The following is a 16,759-nucleotide window of genomic DNA, read 5'->3' as shown; positions in this document are numbered from 1 at the left end:
CACACAATAGTATTTGCATTGTGTTGAACTGCCAGAGTTGTTTAGAAGTTACATAATACTGCATTGAAACTATGTGTTTCCATTATGAGTTATCCACATATTTTTAAAGCATTTGAAAATAATTTATATTTGATATGTAAGGTAAACGTATTACAATTAGCTGAAGTCCATGTGTACTTTACTATATTATTTCAAAATGCATTATTGCTTATAAAAAGTATGTGGTTGGCACTCAATGGAAATATAAATCTGTTTCAAATTGCTTGAAGCAGACTTTTGAGAAGGGCAAACAGTTATAAAGGTAAGTATGCTAGATTTGTATAATTTGTTTGTTTATTTTTTTAAGTATTTTTTTAAAAAAGTAGTTGTTAGGCAATATTTAAATAGAGCTGCAATCAATACAGTTCAAAATATGTAAATATTCTTGGGTTTACTAGATTATTCTCTTTGTTGATGAAAAATGTAAACAATGGCAAGCATCCAACTGCAATATTTTTATAATGTGTACAATAAAGAGTACATTTCTTGTTATTTTTTGACATATCCATTTCTTTCAGGGCTAAATTTACAGTATACACTAAAGTCACAATCCTGTAGATGTTTGGACTTGGATTGAGATCTCAACAATTTCACTAAAATAATTTGGATTTGTTCTATGGTATGGTCTATCTCTTAAAAATAAATTGCGAAAGTTAAATTTCAATGCAAAAATTACCTTACATCTATTTTAAAGTGCACATCAGCTGTAAGGATTGGACAATAGCAGAAAAAATCCATTACTTTTTAAAGTATGTCACCTTATGTTCATAACTGGATACTCTGAGACTGGCTTCAAGTCTAACACAACTATATGAATAAATCATGTAGTCTTTCCACTGATATGAAGCTGTAATGATAATTGTACTCAGACTCTTTATCAAAGATAACAAAATCTTGCCAAAATCATGTTGGATGAAAGCATGGCTGGATGGTATTATTGTTCTGTGCTGACATCTGTTTAGAATTCTCAGGTACATTCTATCCATTACCTAAGAAGACTAAAATATACTTTCAGTCACTCACTGGCTATGACTGTTTTGCTAACCATATATGCCTTATATTCTGCAACATATGTGATGATTTTCTGATTAAAAAAATATAGTATATAACAGTATAGGCAAGCTAGTTTGGTGGAGAGGTTAATGTCTTCACTAGCATACTGTCAACAAAACTCATTAAGAGAGAAATGACGGTCCTTTTTAAGATTTTGAAGACAAAATAACTTTAGATATTGAACTTCTAAAGCAGCTTTACAAAATGTGTAAATTTGTGGGAAAAACAGCAACAAAAATAAGTATTTATTATTGTAAGTATTATTATTGTAATCCAATAAACTGCCAGTGTCTCTAGGGTAAGTGATTAGCTAAGTCATGTGGCAGAATGCTGAAATTTGATAAAGACTTGGGGATTGCCTGTGTAAATAATACAACACTTTTCAAATACCAATGCTGTCCTTCCTCAGACCAAACTAGTTAAAATGTGTGATAATCACATGAAGCCAAGATTCAATGATTTAAGCTCAGCTAGGTGGCAGCATCTATCCAGACTAGGGACAGTTGAACCCAATCAGACCTTGGCTGAGAGAAAAATGGTGTAAAATCCCAGAGCTTTCATCAAAGAGTGAGAAGCCAAAAATGCATTCTAGGAGGAGGCAAAGCAAAAAGAATTTACAATCAAAGAGAATATTTGTAGCTCGGGGTTGAAATGAGAGATCCTTGGTGCTCTCTGGGATTGGTTGTTTCTTGCATATATTTCATTGCCCAAACTATGTAACATCATCAGTAGTAGTCAGTCTACCTAGTTTGGGTAATGAAACATTGGCAAGAAAACAAACAACTCAAAGAGTAGAAAGGACCCTTCAGAAAGATGTCCATATTTTTGCCAAAAAAGTACATGGATGTATCTATGACATCACTGTTAAGGGTAATCTGGGTTCACAACCAAGGTTGTGGACTGTTGAGCAGAGTACCCTACGCATGAAAATGACTGAGACTGGTTGTATACAATAACAGTCACTTGCAGACAAACTGGGGTTTGATATTCCTTTACTTTTAGGGAAAAGGAAAAGTCATAGTCTAAAAACAATTCCAGGTCATACACATATAAAGTCAGTCAGTCAGGGATGTCTTCTTACCAACGTAGACTTGCACAACAAACAAGGTCTTCTTTCAGTTCCGCAAAACACAGTTCAATTTACAACAGTCAGTATCTTGAGGAATCAGTAACTAGCCATGATCAAGCAACGATCATAAAGCTCAAATATACAGTTGCAGCATGGCACCAAGTTACAATGCTGTAGTGTCCCTGTAGATTCCCCACAAGCCATAATTCAGTAGTCCTGTTATACATTGGCTACAGAGCTCAACCAATCAGGATGCTTGCATGATGCAGCACAGCCTTAAAGCAATATCATGCCTTTCTACAAACATACATAGTTAGTTTATATATTGCCTGGCCAACTAGTTAGGCAAATAACAATTTCCTGACAATCACCATGAACTGAGTCTGACTTGAAGAAGTCTTGACTTCACAGCCCTTATATCTAATAAGATTTGATCTAAACCCAAGTAGCTGGTAAGTGCTTATATATGCAAAAGTCAGTGATGATCATGTTCCCCATCCTGGGCATGGACAGTAAAGTTTGGGAAGGCAGATAAGGGAGGAAAGAATCACAACCTGTTTTGTCAACTTCTGAATTCAAATGTTTTGCCACATGGATTTATCTGCGACATATTTCAGGTAATATCTGAAGTAGGTAAGCTAGCATTTTTAAGAAAATGTATGCACTAAGAGGGGTGGGTTTTACTTACCTTTACTACCAGTTTACTACGCTCGCTTGCTCACTTTGCTCACACGCTTCTGCACAGAAGCTTCCGGACGACGTCTGGGTCATGGGTGGAGCCTCTTGCCAGTTTTACTACTGGTTCTTGCGAACTGATCCAAACCGGGGGCAACCCACCACTGGATATGACCTAATCCAATAAGATGAGATCAACAATGTCAGTAACGTATTAAATTACTAATCATCTGTTGGACTGGCTAAGAATGTTTTGATTTGTCATCTAATGAAAGAAAAACATGAATCAAATCTGCATTTTTGGTAGCTCTGATAATATATATGAGTATTCAAAAATATGAGCTGCGTATTTCCTTCATTCTATTGTATATCATCCTCATCCTATTTGGCTTTTGAAGAAAATCATGCCATGGATGGATGGATATGGTAGATAGATAGCAATAGCACTTAGACTTATATACCGCTTCATAGTGCTTTTACAGCCCTCTCTAAGCAATTTACAGAGTCAGACTATTGGCCCCAACAATCTGGGTCCTCATTTTACTGACCTCGGAAGGATGGAAGGCTGAGTCAACCTTGAGTCTGGTGAGCTTCGAACTGCCAAATTGCAGGGACCCGGCAGTCAGCAGAAGTAGCCTGCAATACTGCATTCTAATCACTGCGTCACCACAGATAGACAGACAGACAGACAGACAGACAGACAATTTAAATATTCTGCTACCCATCCGGGAGCTTCTTAATTTTTGCTCCAAGGTACCGCATCTGATGATTCAGCAGAATCACCCAAGAGTTTGTGTGATTTTTGCTTCCACAGAAGTAGTAGAGAATGGAGCAGAGATGGAGTAGACTGCAGCTGTAGGGTATTTTTTGGGTAAGAGCTAATTGACAATTTCTCTACCAAGTGATAACAGTGTATCTTTCAGGCCATGCTGTGTTTCTGGCTGACTGAAATAGTGATTGTCTGAAAATTAAGACAATCAAGTGAAGGCTACATTATGCCTTTCCTTTGATAATGATGGGTAGCACTTAACTTAGAAGATTGCATTTCTAATTAAAAGCTGCATTTTAGCTGACCAAAGGCTTTATGTTGAAGCTCAGCACATATGACAATTTAAATATACACACACACAAAAGTAAGCATTCTTGAGTTGATGTGGCTCGTGCATAGTATTGCACTGATATCCAATCAATTTAATTATAATAACTCATTATTGCATGTGTTAGCTTTTGAATATTGTATTACAGGTAGTCCTCAACTTACGACCACAATTGACCCCAACATTTCTGTTGTTAAATGAGATATTTGTTAAGTGAGTTTTGCCCCATTTTATGACCTTTCTTGCCACAGTTGTTAAGTGAATCACCACAGTTGATAAGTTAGTTAAGTGAATGTGGCTTCCCCATTGATTTTGCTTGTGAGAAGGTCGCAAAAGTTGATCACATTTATTTATTTATTTATTTATTTATTTATTTATTTATTTATTTATTTATTTATTTATTTATTTATTTATTTATTTGATTTTTATACCACCCTTCTCCCGAAGGACTCAGGGGGTTCACAGCAAACATAAAACACAATCATAAATAGAATTAAAAAACATTTTAAAAGTCTTATTCATATTGGCAAACCCCATTTAAAAAACTAGAATAAAAGTGATAAAAACCCCAATTTAAAACCATAATGTATCAGGTCAGCCCTGCACGGTGAAACAGAAAAGTCTTGAGTTCGCGGCGGAAGTTCCGGAGGTCGGGGAGTAATCGTAACCCCAGAGGAAGCTCATTCCAGAGGGTAGGTGCTTGCACAGAGAAGGCATTGTTTGGCTGACGGCACCCTGAGGAGACCCTCCCTGTGCGAGCACACAGGTCGGTGGGAGGCTGTCTGTGGCAGCAGGCGGTCCTGTATATAACCCAGTCCTGTGCCATGGAGCACTTTAAAGGTGGTAACCAACACCTTGAATTGCACCCGGAAGACCACCGGCAACCAGTGCAGTCTGCGCAGGAGAGGTGTTATATGGAAGCCACGAATAGCTCCCTCTATTACCTGCGCTATTCTGGACCAGTTGGAGCCTCCAGGTGCTCTTCAAGGGGAGCCCCATGTAGAGAGCATTACAGTAGTCCAGGCGGGAAGTGACGAGGGCATGAGTGACTGTGCATAGGGAATCCCGGTCTATGAAGGGGCGCAACTGGCGAATCAGGCGCGCCTGATAAAAAGCTCCCCTGGCGATGGCCGTCATATGTTCTTCTAACGACAACCGAGCATCCAGGAGAACGCCCAATGACCTTAGGACAGAACAACGGTCAGAAATATGAACTTGTTGCCAAGCATCTGAATTTTGATCACATGATCATGGGTCATGCCTCAAAGGTCATAAGTGTGAAAAATGGTCATTTTTCAAATTTTCAATTTTTGAATGGTCATTAAATAAACTATTGTAAGTCAAGGACTACCTGTATAAAGGTAATGGTGATGGGAGAGCCTCTGGTTTTGCAACAGGCAATTACTGTTGCAATTTTTTTCCCTTGAGGAATAAAAAAGTCAGTTTCAACTAGCTTATGTACTATTCTTTATTATATTGCTTCCTTTTATTAGTGATATTTAAATGACCATCTGAATGCAACTAATCACTGCAAGTATCTTATTGCAAAACAAAAAAGAAACAGTTTTGCAGAGCAAGGCTGAAATAGTCTGCTTAATTAGTTATATATAGTTGCACTGATTAAAATGTATTATTCTAAAGGAAAATACTTTACCCCAGATTAGTCATTTAAAAGAGATTGAATTGAATGCCTGCCTTTGGCAATGGGCAATGCTGTAGGCTATAGTTCAACTTCATAATGGTTTTCCTGAATTAATTTTCACTGTATATTATTGAACAATTTCTGTCATGCCAGATACTGAGTTAAGCAAGACTGCAATTATGCAGGGATTTTTTATTAACACACGAAAAAGGAAGCATCACCTCTTAAAAGTACAAATGTTAAAGACAGATTTAGTCTAATTGTAATTGCTCAAGTTAGTCATGAACCTCTTGTACAGAGATGTGCTGGAACATCTTTTGATGTTCAAGGTTGGCTCTGTACAGCTTTTTCTCAACTTGATTAACTATATCTATCTATCTATCTATCTACCTACCTACCTATCTACCTACCTACCTACCTACCTACCTACCTACCTACCTACCTACCTACCTACCTATCCTTTAAATCTCACTTCTTAAAGATGGACAGTTGGATCCCAAAACTGGAGGTAACAGAGAAAATCACTTCCTATGAGCAGTTAAACAAAACAGCCTGTCAGACAGTATTGCTCTGAATTTATTTCTCAAACATTCTACTTTCTCAGGACTGAGTTGTCTTTTCTCTACTCTTAATAGTTTTTGTACTCTTCCCACTTTCTAAGGTCAAATCTACTTTCTTTCATACTCTGTATTTCAGAGGAACAAAAAGAGAACACTGTAAAAGAGAAACAAGGCCATTTACAGCAAAAAGGCAGAGAACATATACAGTACCTGGGTCCTGCAAAACCCCTATGTTCAGCTATTAGGAACTGAAACAGATGTATGCTAAGGGAATTTATTTGCTTTTGAAATGGCGAGCTGTCTTCAGCTGAAAAGGCATATACGAGAGAGCAATTTCCAAAACTTACAACGTCCATTAAAAAATATCATTTTCTAGTAATCCACATAGGGATATATGATATTGCAAAGAACAGCTACATTTTCACAATGTACATTGAAAATCTAGGAAGGAAGCCTTAGCACAATTGCAAATAATTCCGAAAGCAATTGAAAGACTATGGAAAAAACCAGTATGGATTATAGTACACAAAAAGTATTAGCAAAAATCAGAAAATGAAAAAAAATACACAGAGGGTATAATGTGTAAATTCATTTATAACTGCTGCAAAGATGTTTGGAAGCCGTTTCTTTGTTTTTTTTGTTCCTTTCTCTTTTATTTCTTATTTACTTAACACTTTACTTCACTTTTCTTTTTCTTCTTTAGAAGTATTTTTACTCAGTAAAGACATTTGATAAGATTAATAAAAAGGATACAGATGGAAAAATAATCTGTGGAAAAGAGCACAGGGCCTTTTACTGCCCCTGGACAGTTATTTAAAATTTTGGTAGTGATAGAGGCTCTGCAGTTGGTGAATGAGTGGCTCTGTGGGAACTCGGCTCAGTGATGTAACTCATATACTGAAAACAATCCAAGAACCAAAGAAGATGTCAGAGACTGATCTGGGCCTGGAGAGCAGCTGTGCATCTGCAGCGACAGCAATGAGCAGTGATGTGTGTTTGCCTGGAGATGCTGCCAATCAGCTGCTAGGCCCTAAGCTGCTGGCTGGTGGCACCGAGTGCTTGTTCAGTTGTGGAAAAGGCATCTGCTATTGACTGCTGAGTGTTGGAAATGGCAGTGAGCCATTACTGGCCTCAGATGCTGGATTGCTAAGGGGGGCAGGTAATAGGAAACAGAAGCCACAGGAACAGGGTCAGATCGGCAGCTGAGTTGAAGGTGAGCCCGAGTCCTGCAGCTTCTGTGGAATCCATAAGCAATGGCCATCTTAATCTCCCACATGTGGTGTCCCTGGGATTGCAAGAAAGTGATCGATGGGTTGTCTGTTCCAACGGTTGGTGCGGCCTTTTACATGGTGGGGCCTGTCTGCAGCATCAGAGGAGTATAGGACTGAGAAGACTACAACTTTTGATCTGTGGTTTAGAAAAATTGTAGCGGAAGTTCTTTCCAGACTGGGGGGCAACTGCGGCTAACTCCCTTGCTGTGAGAGTATGATGGCAATGATGTTCTCCTTATATCACCCAAGCCCATAATTGGTATAGAGAGGGGCTGTATGAATGCCCTGATAAGTCAGGGTGTATGTTGTGATATGTATGGTGAAAAACTGGCACAACCAGATTACCATTGATTGCAGAAGCAGATGTGGATAAAGCAGGGGTTCCCAACCGTGTGTGTGTGTGTGCATGAGAGAGAGAGAGAGAGAGAGAGAGAGAGAGAGAGAGAGACAGTATTCCAGGGGATGCAAAAACTTGGGTTTAGAAGTTTCAAAATTTTAGTGTTTATGTATAATTACATGCATATAATTCTTTTTTTTAAAAGGGTGCGAGAATATATCAGAAGTGTTCTACTGGTGCAGGATATAGAAAAGGTTGGGAATGCCTCGGGTAAAGAATTTTGACAAGCTAGCTAGCCAGGGAGTGGCAGTTTAATATTTGAGATTTGAATAGGATATTTGGATCTGGGGAGAGATTACAGGGTTTTGACAAGTCAGTTTGATGCAGGGAAGAGGCATCTTCCAGCTTCTGGGCTCAGTTCCGGTGTCTAAGATTATCGGTGGCCCTGGGTTTAGGCAGCTGCTGATTAGTGCCAGGTTAGCTTGTAATAAGTTCTTATCATGGATGAAAGAGCTGGCTTACTGCTCATTACTGAGCCATGGATGAGCCCTGAGGGAAGGGCCTTTTCTCAGCAATGTGCCCACCTGTGGGAGAATCTGGCGCTGAGTTACAGGAAGAAGAAATAAAAAGAAATAGCAGCCTTGAATTGTTGCTATGCAGGAAGCAGCACAGAAAGGATCCTCCCATGTGCCTTTTGTGTTGTTGTCACCATGGAATAACATCCCCACCACCACCAATCCACATGACTTGATCTTGCTTGCTTTCTGAAAAGCTCTAAAGATCTGGCTGTCTCCCAGGTACTGAGTTAGGAGACTTTGTAAATCCACCTTGAATCTACCACTGCGCCTCCGGTGCAGTGTCTTTTATTATATTTTAGTTTTTGTTCCTTTAAATTGTCTGTACAGCCTTGACTAACATGTCAAGCAGGCAGCTATCTAAACAAAATGCATAAATAAGTAAACAAGAAAACTGCTGATATATTCTATGAAGATGATAACACGGTGATAGAAAAGGCAGAACACCCTTGACTCAGTCTTGTAGAAGAAGAGCTTCCATGTTTTACCAGGGCAACTGTGAAGAGAATGGGCAGTGCTGAAGTCTAGGGTTTATACAAACAAACAGAACAAGGAAATCTTATGTTGTGACCTAGGCTTACGGAGTCATTAGAAGACACAATTAGTCCCAAACAAACCTATTTGATTGTAACAGCTGAGAATTACGTTCATTTCCAGCTGAATCCCAATTAGTTGCAAAACAAGTCCTTCAGAAAAAGTCCTTCAGCCTTATTACCAACCTTTATCTTCTTCGACACCCTGCAAAAGGCCTTACTTGGCAAAGTCCCATGAAGTTCAGAAACAAACAAGACTGGAAACAAAGTTAGCAATGTTGTTTTCCTGCAAAAGGCCCCAAGTGCCTTTGTTTCTCTTTTAAGCCTTCTGGGAGGGGCAAATCATCTCCTGGCCTTACTTCCGAGTCGTCCCTTTTGCTTTAGCTGGCCTTGCCTTCTAGCAGCTCTGCGCATGCATGCCCTAGGCTCCTCCTGTTCCTCTGCCTCTCTGCTGTCCGACTCTGAGGGCTCCGGAGTCCACACATCACTTCCAGATGGCCCGGGCCCCATCTCTGCCTCCAACGCAGAGCCCTCGTCCGAGTCTTCCCCAGACTCCAGGACTGGCGCATGTTCCTCCCCAGCCTCCTCACCGTCCCACTCCGCTGCCAGCTCTGCAGGCTGCTGGTGGACCACAATACCTTATATCTACATCTGCTATTATTAGCACAGCAGCTTTCATTATTTGAAACAGAAAGGAACATGTACAAAGCAAAGAGAAAGAAAACCTAAGCAATACTTAGTATTAATATATTAAGTAACTTAGTTATTTACCAGTACCTTTTTTTCAATAAAATATGTATTCCCAAATTTCATACTTCACAAATTCCTTGTGTGTCCAATCAGACTTGGCCAATAAAGAATATTCTGTTCTATATCCTTTGTCCTTATCCACAAATGATAGCATTAATAAAGCACAGCTGTGGATCATTTTACCCTTACCTTTCATTTTAGAGCAAACCAAGATACAAATCAGTTCATTGGTCAGCCAAAAACCTGTTTATTTTAACTAAATTTACAGGGCCAGATGAGCTCTATCCTAGAGTAGATAACAATACCAATACAATGATGATGATGATGATGATGATGATGGATTGACTGTTTATCCATTGTGCCTGACTAATCTTGGAGGCTTGAATGAAGCTTCAGACAATTAGAGCAGGATATATATAGTATCTATTTTCAAAAAAGGGAAGTAAATAGTTCAGGGAATTACAACCAAACAATCTAACTGTGATTGCTGGGAATATTCTACAGAAGGCCATAAAAAGATTAATTTGTAAGAATGAAGTATGCAATAATTACTTGAAGTCATAATGGATTTGTCAAAAATATTTTTTCCCCAGGCTATTTTATCTCATTTTTGGACTGGTAATATCCTTTGCCAATTACGGGCGCGCTGTAGACCGGATATATTTTGATTTTAGCAAAATGTTTGTTAAAATGCCCCATGTTATGCTGATTAGCTGGCTAGCATGGACATTAACATAGCTGACTCAAAACTCATTCTCAAGTACTCATCCATGATTACTCATCAAACTGGAACGAGGCATTGTGTGAGGTGCCACGAAGTTCATCCCTGAATCCCATACAAACCTACAGCTTCTTACAGAATGTAGCTGTGCTGTTTTTAGCCAGTAAGTTGAGCTCTGGAGACTGTAAGGATTAAATATTCTAGTGTATTACTCAGAAGAAAGCAGAGGTCAAAATGAAATTACAGAAATGCACTTGGGATTGTTCATCCTTATAAGATCCTGGCTGGAACAGAAAAAGAATAAAATGTACACTTTATTTAAAGTCACAACTGAAAGTATTATTGAATGCTCATAAGGATACTATGTATCTACCGGCGTTGTTTTAGCCAAAGAATATTTTATCACAAATTCCTAGGAGGTTTGTTCTAAGAATCCAAAGTAATAGGCACTGGTTCACAGAGACATTATTTAATCTAAAAGAAAATGTGGCATTTTTCACCTTCATATTAGTAAAATATTTGTATTATTTTAGTTTAGATTCTCATGCAAAATGACCAGAGGATATGCAGTTATCGCTCAGATACTCATAAGTTGCAATGCAGTACCCTGCAAGATCTTGATCTTTGATAAGCAAGGAACTTTCAGGACAGGACAGGACAGGACAGGACAGGACAGGACAGAGCTTAACTGTAATACAGATAGTCTTCGATTTACGACCACAAGTGAGCCCAACATTTTTGTTCTTAGTGAGACATTTATTAAATAAGTTTTGGTCCATTTTGGACCTTTCTTCCCACAGTTGTTAAGTGAATCACTGCAATTGTTAAATTAGTAACGGTTGTTAAGTGAATCTTGTTTTCCCATTGCCTTTGCTTGTCAGAAGTTCGCAAAAGGGGATCACATGACCCCGGGACACCGCAACATTCATAAATGTGAGTCTGTTCCCAAGTATCTGAATTTCGAACATGTGACCATGTGGATGCTGCAACGGTCTTAGGTGTGAAAAACTCTCATAAGTCACTTTTTTCAGTGCTGTTGTAAGTTCACTAAATGAACTGTTGTAAGTCGAGAACTGCCTATACATCCTTTTTTCATAGTAGTATTGTCTGCAGAGAGCCGGCTGAAGCTGTCATAGGAGTCCTTCTCCTTCTGAATGTTGACACTGATTCTTAAAAGAACCATGACTATTTCTTCAATGTTAGAGGGGGAAATGTTGGGAGATGGGCTTGGAGAGGAAACTCTTGTAATTATGAATCTCGGTCCAGAGTTAAGAATCCCGTTAGGGATAATGTGCTGGGAGTAGTACTGAATGTTCATTTCAAAGTTGAATGGATTTTGCATCTTTGGAGACTGAGTCTCAAGAGAAATGACAACAAGATCCCAAAGAAAGAAATGTTTTATTTTCATAGAATGACCTATAAAGTAAGCTAGATGTGGGGTGGGGTGGGGTTGGGAACAAATACCCAGAATAGCTGGATATGAGATGATTGGCATATTAATTAAATATTTTTAAGTAAAATGTCTAGAAGGCTTTCAAGTAAACTTTTATTATATATCTCAAAAGCACTCATTTTTGTTAAACTATACGGATTATTTTTATGTATTACTGTAGTCCAATAGAAATGAAGATCACTGATTACAGTTTTTATAAACATACTTTAGTAGTCTGTCAAATCAAATCTGGTTAGCAGATTGGATATAGATTTAGTTACTTAGATTATATTACAAAACAATGGGCAAAGTTAACTGAAACTCATGGACTTCAGTGGGAACTAAACAGAAAAAAAATGCAGATGTATCTTGAACTTGATGTCTTAGTTTGAGAATTGTGATCATTTGAACACCTACGTTTTTATAAGAATTGTCCTAATTTGTTTAACGGTAAGAAGTGGCAGGTTTCACAATACATCTACTTTGGATGTTGAATTTATTAGACTTCAGGAGGAATAGGGGAAAAAAATAAGTATACTGCCGTTTGTCTTTTGTATGCCTGAAGTTTCCAGCACAGTAATATAGCTATTCATAAGTAGGCTTGATGTAATGACATTATTACCCAATATCAAGCATTTGGCTGTCTCTAGCACAGGGGTCTCCAACCTTGGCAATTTTAAGACTTGTGGACTTCAACTCCCAGAAGCTTTGCTGGCTGAGGGATTCTGGGAGTTGAAGTCCACAAGTCTTAAAGTTGCCAAGGTTGGAGACCCCTGCTCTAGCACACATTGCAAGTGAATCTGTATACAACTTTTCATCATTATGTGAGTTTAAGCTAATTTTTTTTTAAAAAAATATTTTATTTCTTTGCAGGGAGCTTATCTTATCCAGTATTGATATTGATGCAACTGGAATGTGGGAGTGCGTGGTTAGCAACTCCTATGGAAGCATTTCTAAGCAGGTGGAAATTGTTGTACTAGAAACAGCTGCACCTTATTGTCCTGCAGAGAGAATAATTAACAATAAAGGAGATTTCAGGTAAGATTTTATTTTTTTTAAAAAATATTTCAGTCATCAGATTACAATGTTTTTCTTTTTTTATGGAAACTCTACAAATTGCCTTCCTGAACAGAAAGTTCTTCAGGTTGAGCAGTTGGATTAATAACTAATCAAATAAAACCAGATGATGCCATATTGGTTTCTCAGGTCATACTAGTTTTGAAAGCTTTATTTAAAGTTACAAATAGCAGGGATACAGTGGAGCAAACAAAAAATAATAGTTTCTCTGCAACTGCACATCAAAATAAACGATGGTTGGTTGCGAGTTTAATCTGTGTAAACCCAGTTTTGGACTTTTAAAACCATCGCTTATTGTGAGTTATTCAACTGCAATTTATTTAAAAGTGAAATCAACTTTGCCTCATTGCAGTGTACCAATCCAGCTGATACATTATTCCAAAAGACAAAATAACTAGTGAGTAAGCGTTTTTCTATATAAATTAAGCATGAAACCTGTGTGAATTCTGAAGGAGACTTCAAGATCCATCTTTACCCTATATCCTTCGTCCCTTGATAAAGAAAATATTTCTCCCAAAATAACATTATCGTGAATCTGTCAAAATCTACCTTTATTTTTAGACACAGTTTATCAGACCCATGCCTTCAATTTTATTTCAGAACTATTTTAAGAAGGTTACAGTATATTCTTACCTGCTTCAGTGCCTTAGGAACAGATTTGGTTGGCTAATAGGTGCAGTTTTTCCCCCCCAAATATGAAGCACATAAATCAGACAACTTTCTGCAATCGAAAGGATTAGTTGTATGCAAGAAATGTTGATTTGAGTATTTCAAATAACAGTGTCACAACCATGTAGATAATGAACTTAATGAATCTGAAAAAAATAAAAAAATGACATAATTTATAGTGCTTTGCTATATGTAAAACCCAGTTTTGGACTTTTAAAACCATCGCTTATTGTGAGTTATTCAACTGCAATTTATTTAAAAGTGAAATCAACTTTGCCTCATTGCAGTGTACCAATCCAGCTGATACATTATTCCAAAAGACAAAATAACTAGTGAGTAAGCGTTTTTCTATATAAATTAAGCATGAAAACTGTGTGAATTCTGAAGGAGACTTCAAGATCCATCTTTACCCTATATCCTTCGTCCCTTGATAAAGAAAATATTTCTCCCAAAATAACATTATCGTGAATCTGTCAAAATCTACCTTTATTTTTAGACACAGTTTATCAGACCCATGCCTTCAATTTTATTTCAGAACTATTTTAAGAAGGTTACAGTATATTCTTATCTGCTTCAGTGCCTTAGGAACAGATTTGGTTGGCTAATAGGTGCAGTTTTTCCCCCCAAATATGAAGCACATAAATCAGACAACTTTCTGCAATTGAAAGGATTAGTTGTATGCAAGAAATGTTGATTTGAGTATTTCAAATAACAGCGTCACAACCATGTAGATAATGAACTTAATGAATCTGAAAAAAATAAAAAAATGACATAATTTATAGTGCTTTGCTATATGTAAAACCCATAAATTATAATCAAGACTTTGAGTGGGCTTCAGTTAGTTTTTTTGAAGCCAGGCCATTTTAAAAAGCTATTGAGATATAAGGTGTCCAAACTTGACAACTTTAAGACTTGTGGACTTCAATTCCCAGAATTCCTCAGCCAATTGGGAATTGAAGTCCACATGTCTTAAAGTTGCCAAGTTTGGACACCCTTGCAGTATGTTAAATCATGGAACAAAATTTTGAGTTTCATGAAGCAGAGAATTTGGAATATTTACTTATCAAATGTAATAGCTGCTGATACCAATATTAGACTTATAAATCTGTTATTGAGCATCACTTCTAGGCTTATAGATGGAAGAAGGTTATTTCACGAACAGAATTGGAAGCATACTGACAAGCAAAACAACATGGACAAAATCAGAGCCAATGAAAATTTCTAGTTTGAGGAGAAGCCAGCAGAATATTCTTAGAAGTGGAGGAGGGAGCCAAACACTCCAGAATATATACAGAGCAAAATCAACTTAAGAGCAGAAAATGTTGCTTTCGTAGTAGAGAAAAAAACCCACCTCATTTTAAAATGCCTGAATAGTGCTTATAACTCAAGGAGTTGGGAATTTCTTTATTTGTGATTGGTAACAATAAAAAAGAGAGGAGATTAGAGAGAAAGGAATGTAATCTGGAATCAAAACTAAAAGCTTTTTGTTACTCTGTTTTCTGAATACACTATCTCTTAAACTCCTCAAAGCTCATCATGCCCACACCCGTCTCCAACATAGGCCTACAATCCCAAAATTAAATTTGAAGAATGACTGATATCTTGTTAGATATTGTTTAGGTTGCATCATTTTGTGATATTTAAGGACAGTATTTTGATGTACTCATAAGACATTGAAAGTGTGATTGCAAACATTTAATGCGACTTGAGAGTTTCATGAGTTTTCCATTATTTAAAATTTATTCCTATTTTTTGACATCAGATTTTCTAAGATTACATGATGATATATGAAAAGACTGTTAAGCCCTAGAATGTCTGGCCCAGGGGTGAAATTCACTTACCTTTGTTCGCAAATGTGAGTACGTTCATGTGCACCTCCTCCATGCATGCACAGAGCCTTCTGCGCATACGCAGAAGGTCAAAAACAGGATGTGATTATGTCCGGGCAGGTGGGCAGAGCCTCCCGCCGCTGGCGCCTCCGGTTCACTGGAGCCGGATAGAACCGGCTGAATTTCACCCCTGGTCTAGCCCTTTAGTTGTGCAGATATATAATTCAACTTACAATAGTTCATTTAATGAATTATTTAATACAACGGCACTGAAAAAGTGACTTATGACTATTTTTCACACTTACAACCATTGCAGCATCCCCATGATCACCTGATCAAAACTCAGATGCTTGGCAACTGATTGATATTTATGACAATTGCAGTGCCTTGGGGTCATGTGATCAGCTTCTGCAACCTTCTGACAAGCAAAGTCAACGGGGAAACCAGATTCACTTAACAACTGTGTTACTAACTTAAGAGCTGCAGTGATTCACTTAACAGCTGTGACAAAGAATGTTGTAAAATGGGGCAAAATTCACTTAACAAATGTGTCAGTTAGCAATGGAAATTTTGGACTCAACTGAGGCTGTAAGTCAAGGTTTGCCTGTATACTATACATGCGTCTGCAGCAAAGACATGCTCTGGGCCCCCTTGAGCCCATTGGCCAAGGAATTCTGGCTGGTGGGATCCAGGAGAAGAACCTTTTCTGCTATGGCTCTTGCCTTTTGGAACATCTTACCCCATCCCATCCCCTCCCCGAGTGAGATTTGCTCCCACCCTTCTGGCCTTTCATAATCATAGCCAACCAGCAGAAACCAGTAGACTGGTTTCTGCTGGTTGGCTATGGGCCCCAACTTGGGAGCATCACACTGGAGGAGTTTGTTGGATTAACCCTAACCCTACTCCTGCCTATCCTACTCTCTCCCCCATCTTTTAATCATAGTTTTAATCTTTTTCTGATTGCAGTGCTATTTTATTGTTTGTAGAAATATTTATGTGTTATGGTTTTATAGCGTTTAATGTTGTAAACCACCCAGATTCACCCAAAGATGAGATGGGTGCCATCAAATTTAATAAATAAAATAATAGAATAAACTTTGGGCCAGGCCCATAAAAATCTGAGAGGGTTACAACTTGCTGATCCCCGCCCTGCATTCTTCCAGGATTTTTTTAAAAAATAAATCATACTGGGGTACTTACAAGCACATAAGAAAGCAGTAAAGCTTCTTGCTACTAACAGTAACATTGTTCCTGAAGGCACCTATTCTTTTCTATTTGCTTTAGAAAACATGGCATCTTTTTTTTCATATGTTTTATAAAACTAAGGACCTCTGACTAAAACTATGACTAAGGGCTAAGGAGAGTTAGATTAAAACTTTCAGGGTGGTCAAGTAGACTATAGTTGGTTGGAAAAGAAATCATATGGCCAT

At 37.9% G+C, this 16,759-nt stretch overlaps 1 protein-coding gene across 3 annotated transcripts in view; it reads left to right on the top strand.

Moving 5' to 3' along the window:
- Nucleotides 1–16,759, top strand: part of ADGRA1 (adhesion G protein-coupled receptor A1) — a 471,200-nt gene that overhangs the window by 200,271 nt on the left and 254,170 nt on the right. For all 3 annotated transcript variants that reach the window (XR_009155704.1, XM_058188059.1, XM_058188058.1), the window contains exon 8: nucleotides 12,628–12,792. Coding sequence is in view for 2 of the 3 variants with exons in the window: in XM_058188059.1 (XP_058044042.1) it covers nucleotides 12,628–12,792 (165 nt within the window). In the remaining variant the exon portion in view is untranslated. The remainder of the gene's footprint in view (nucleotides 1–12,627; nucleotides 12,793–16,759) is intronic.

Source organism: Ahaetulla prasina, chromosome 6 (assembly GCF_028640845.1).
Source record: "Ahaetulla prasina isolate Xishuangbanna chromosome 6, ASM2864084v1, whole genome shotgun sequence".
NCBI lineage: Eukaryota > Metazoa > Chordata > Lepidosauria > Squamata > Colubridae > Ahaetulla > Ahaetulla prasina.
This window is presented reverse-complemented; position numbering and strand designations above follow the sequence as displayed.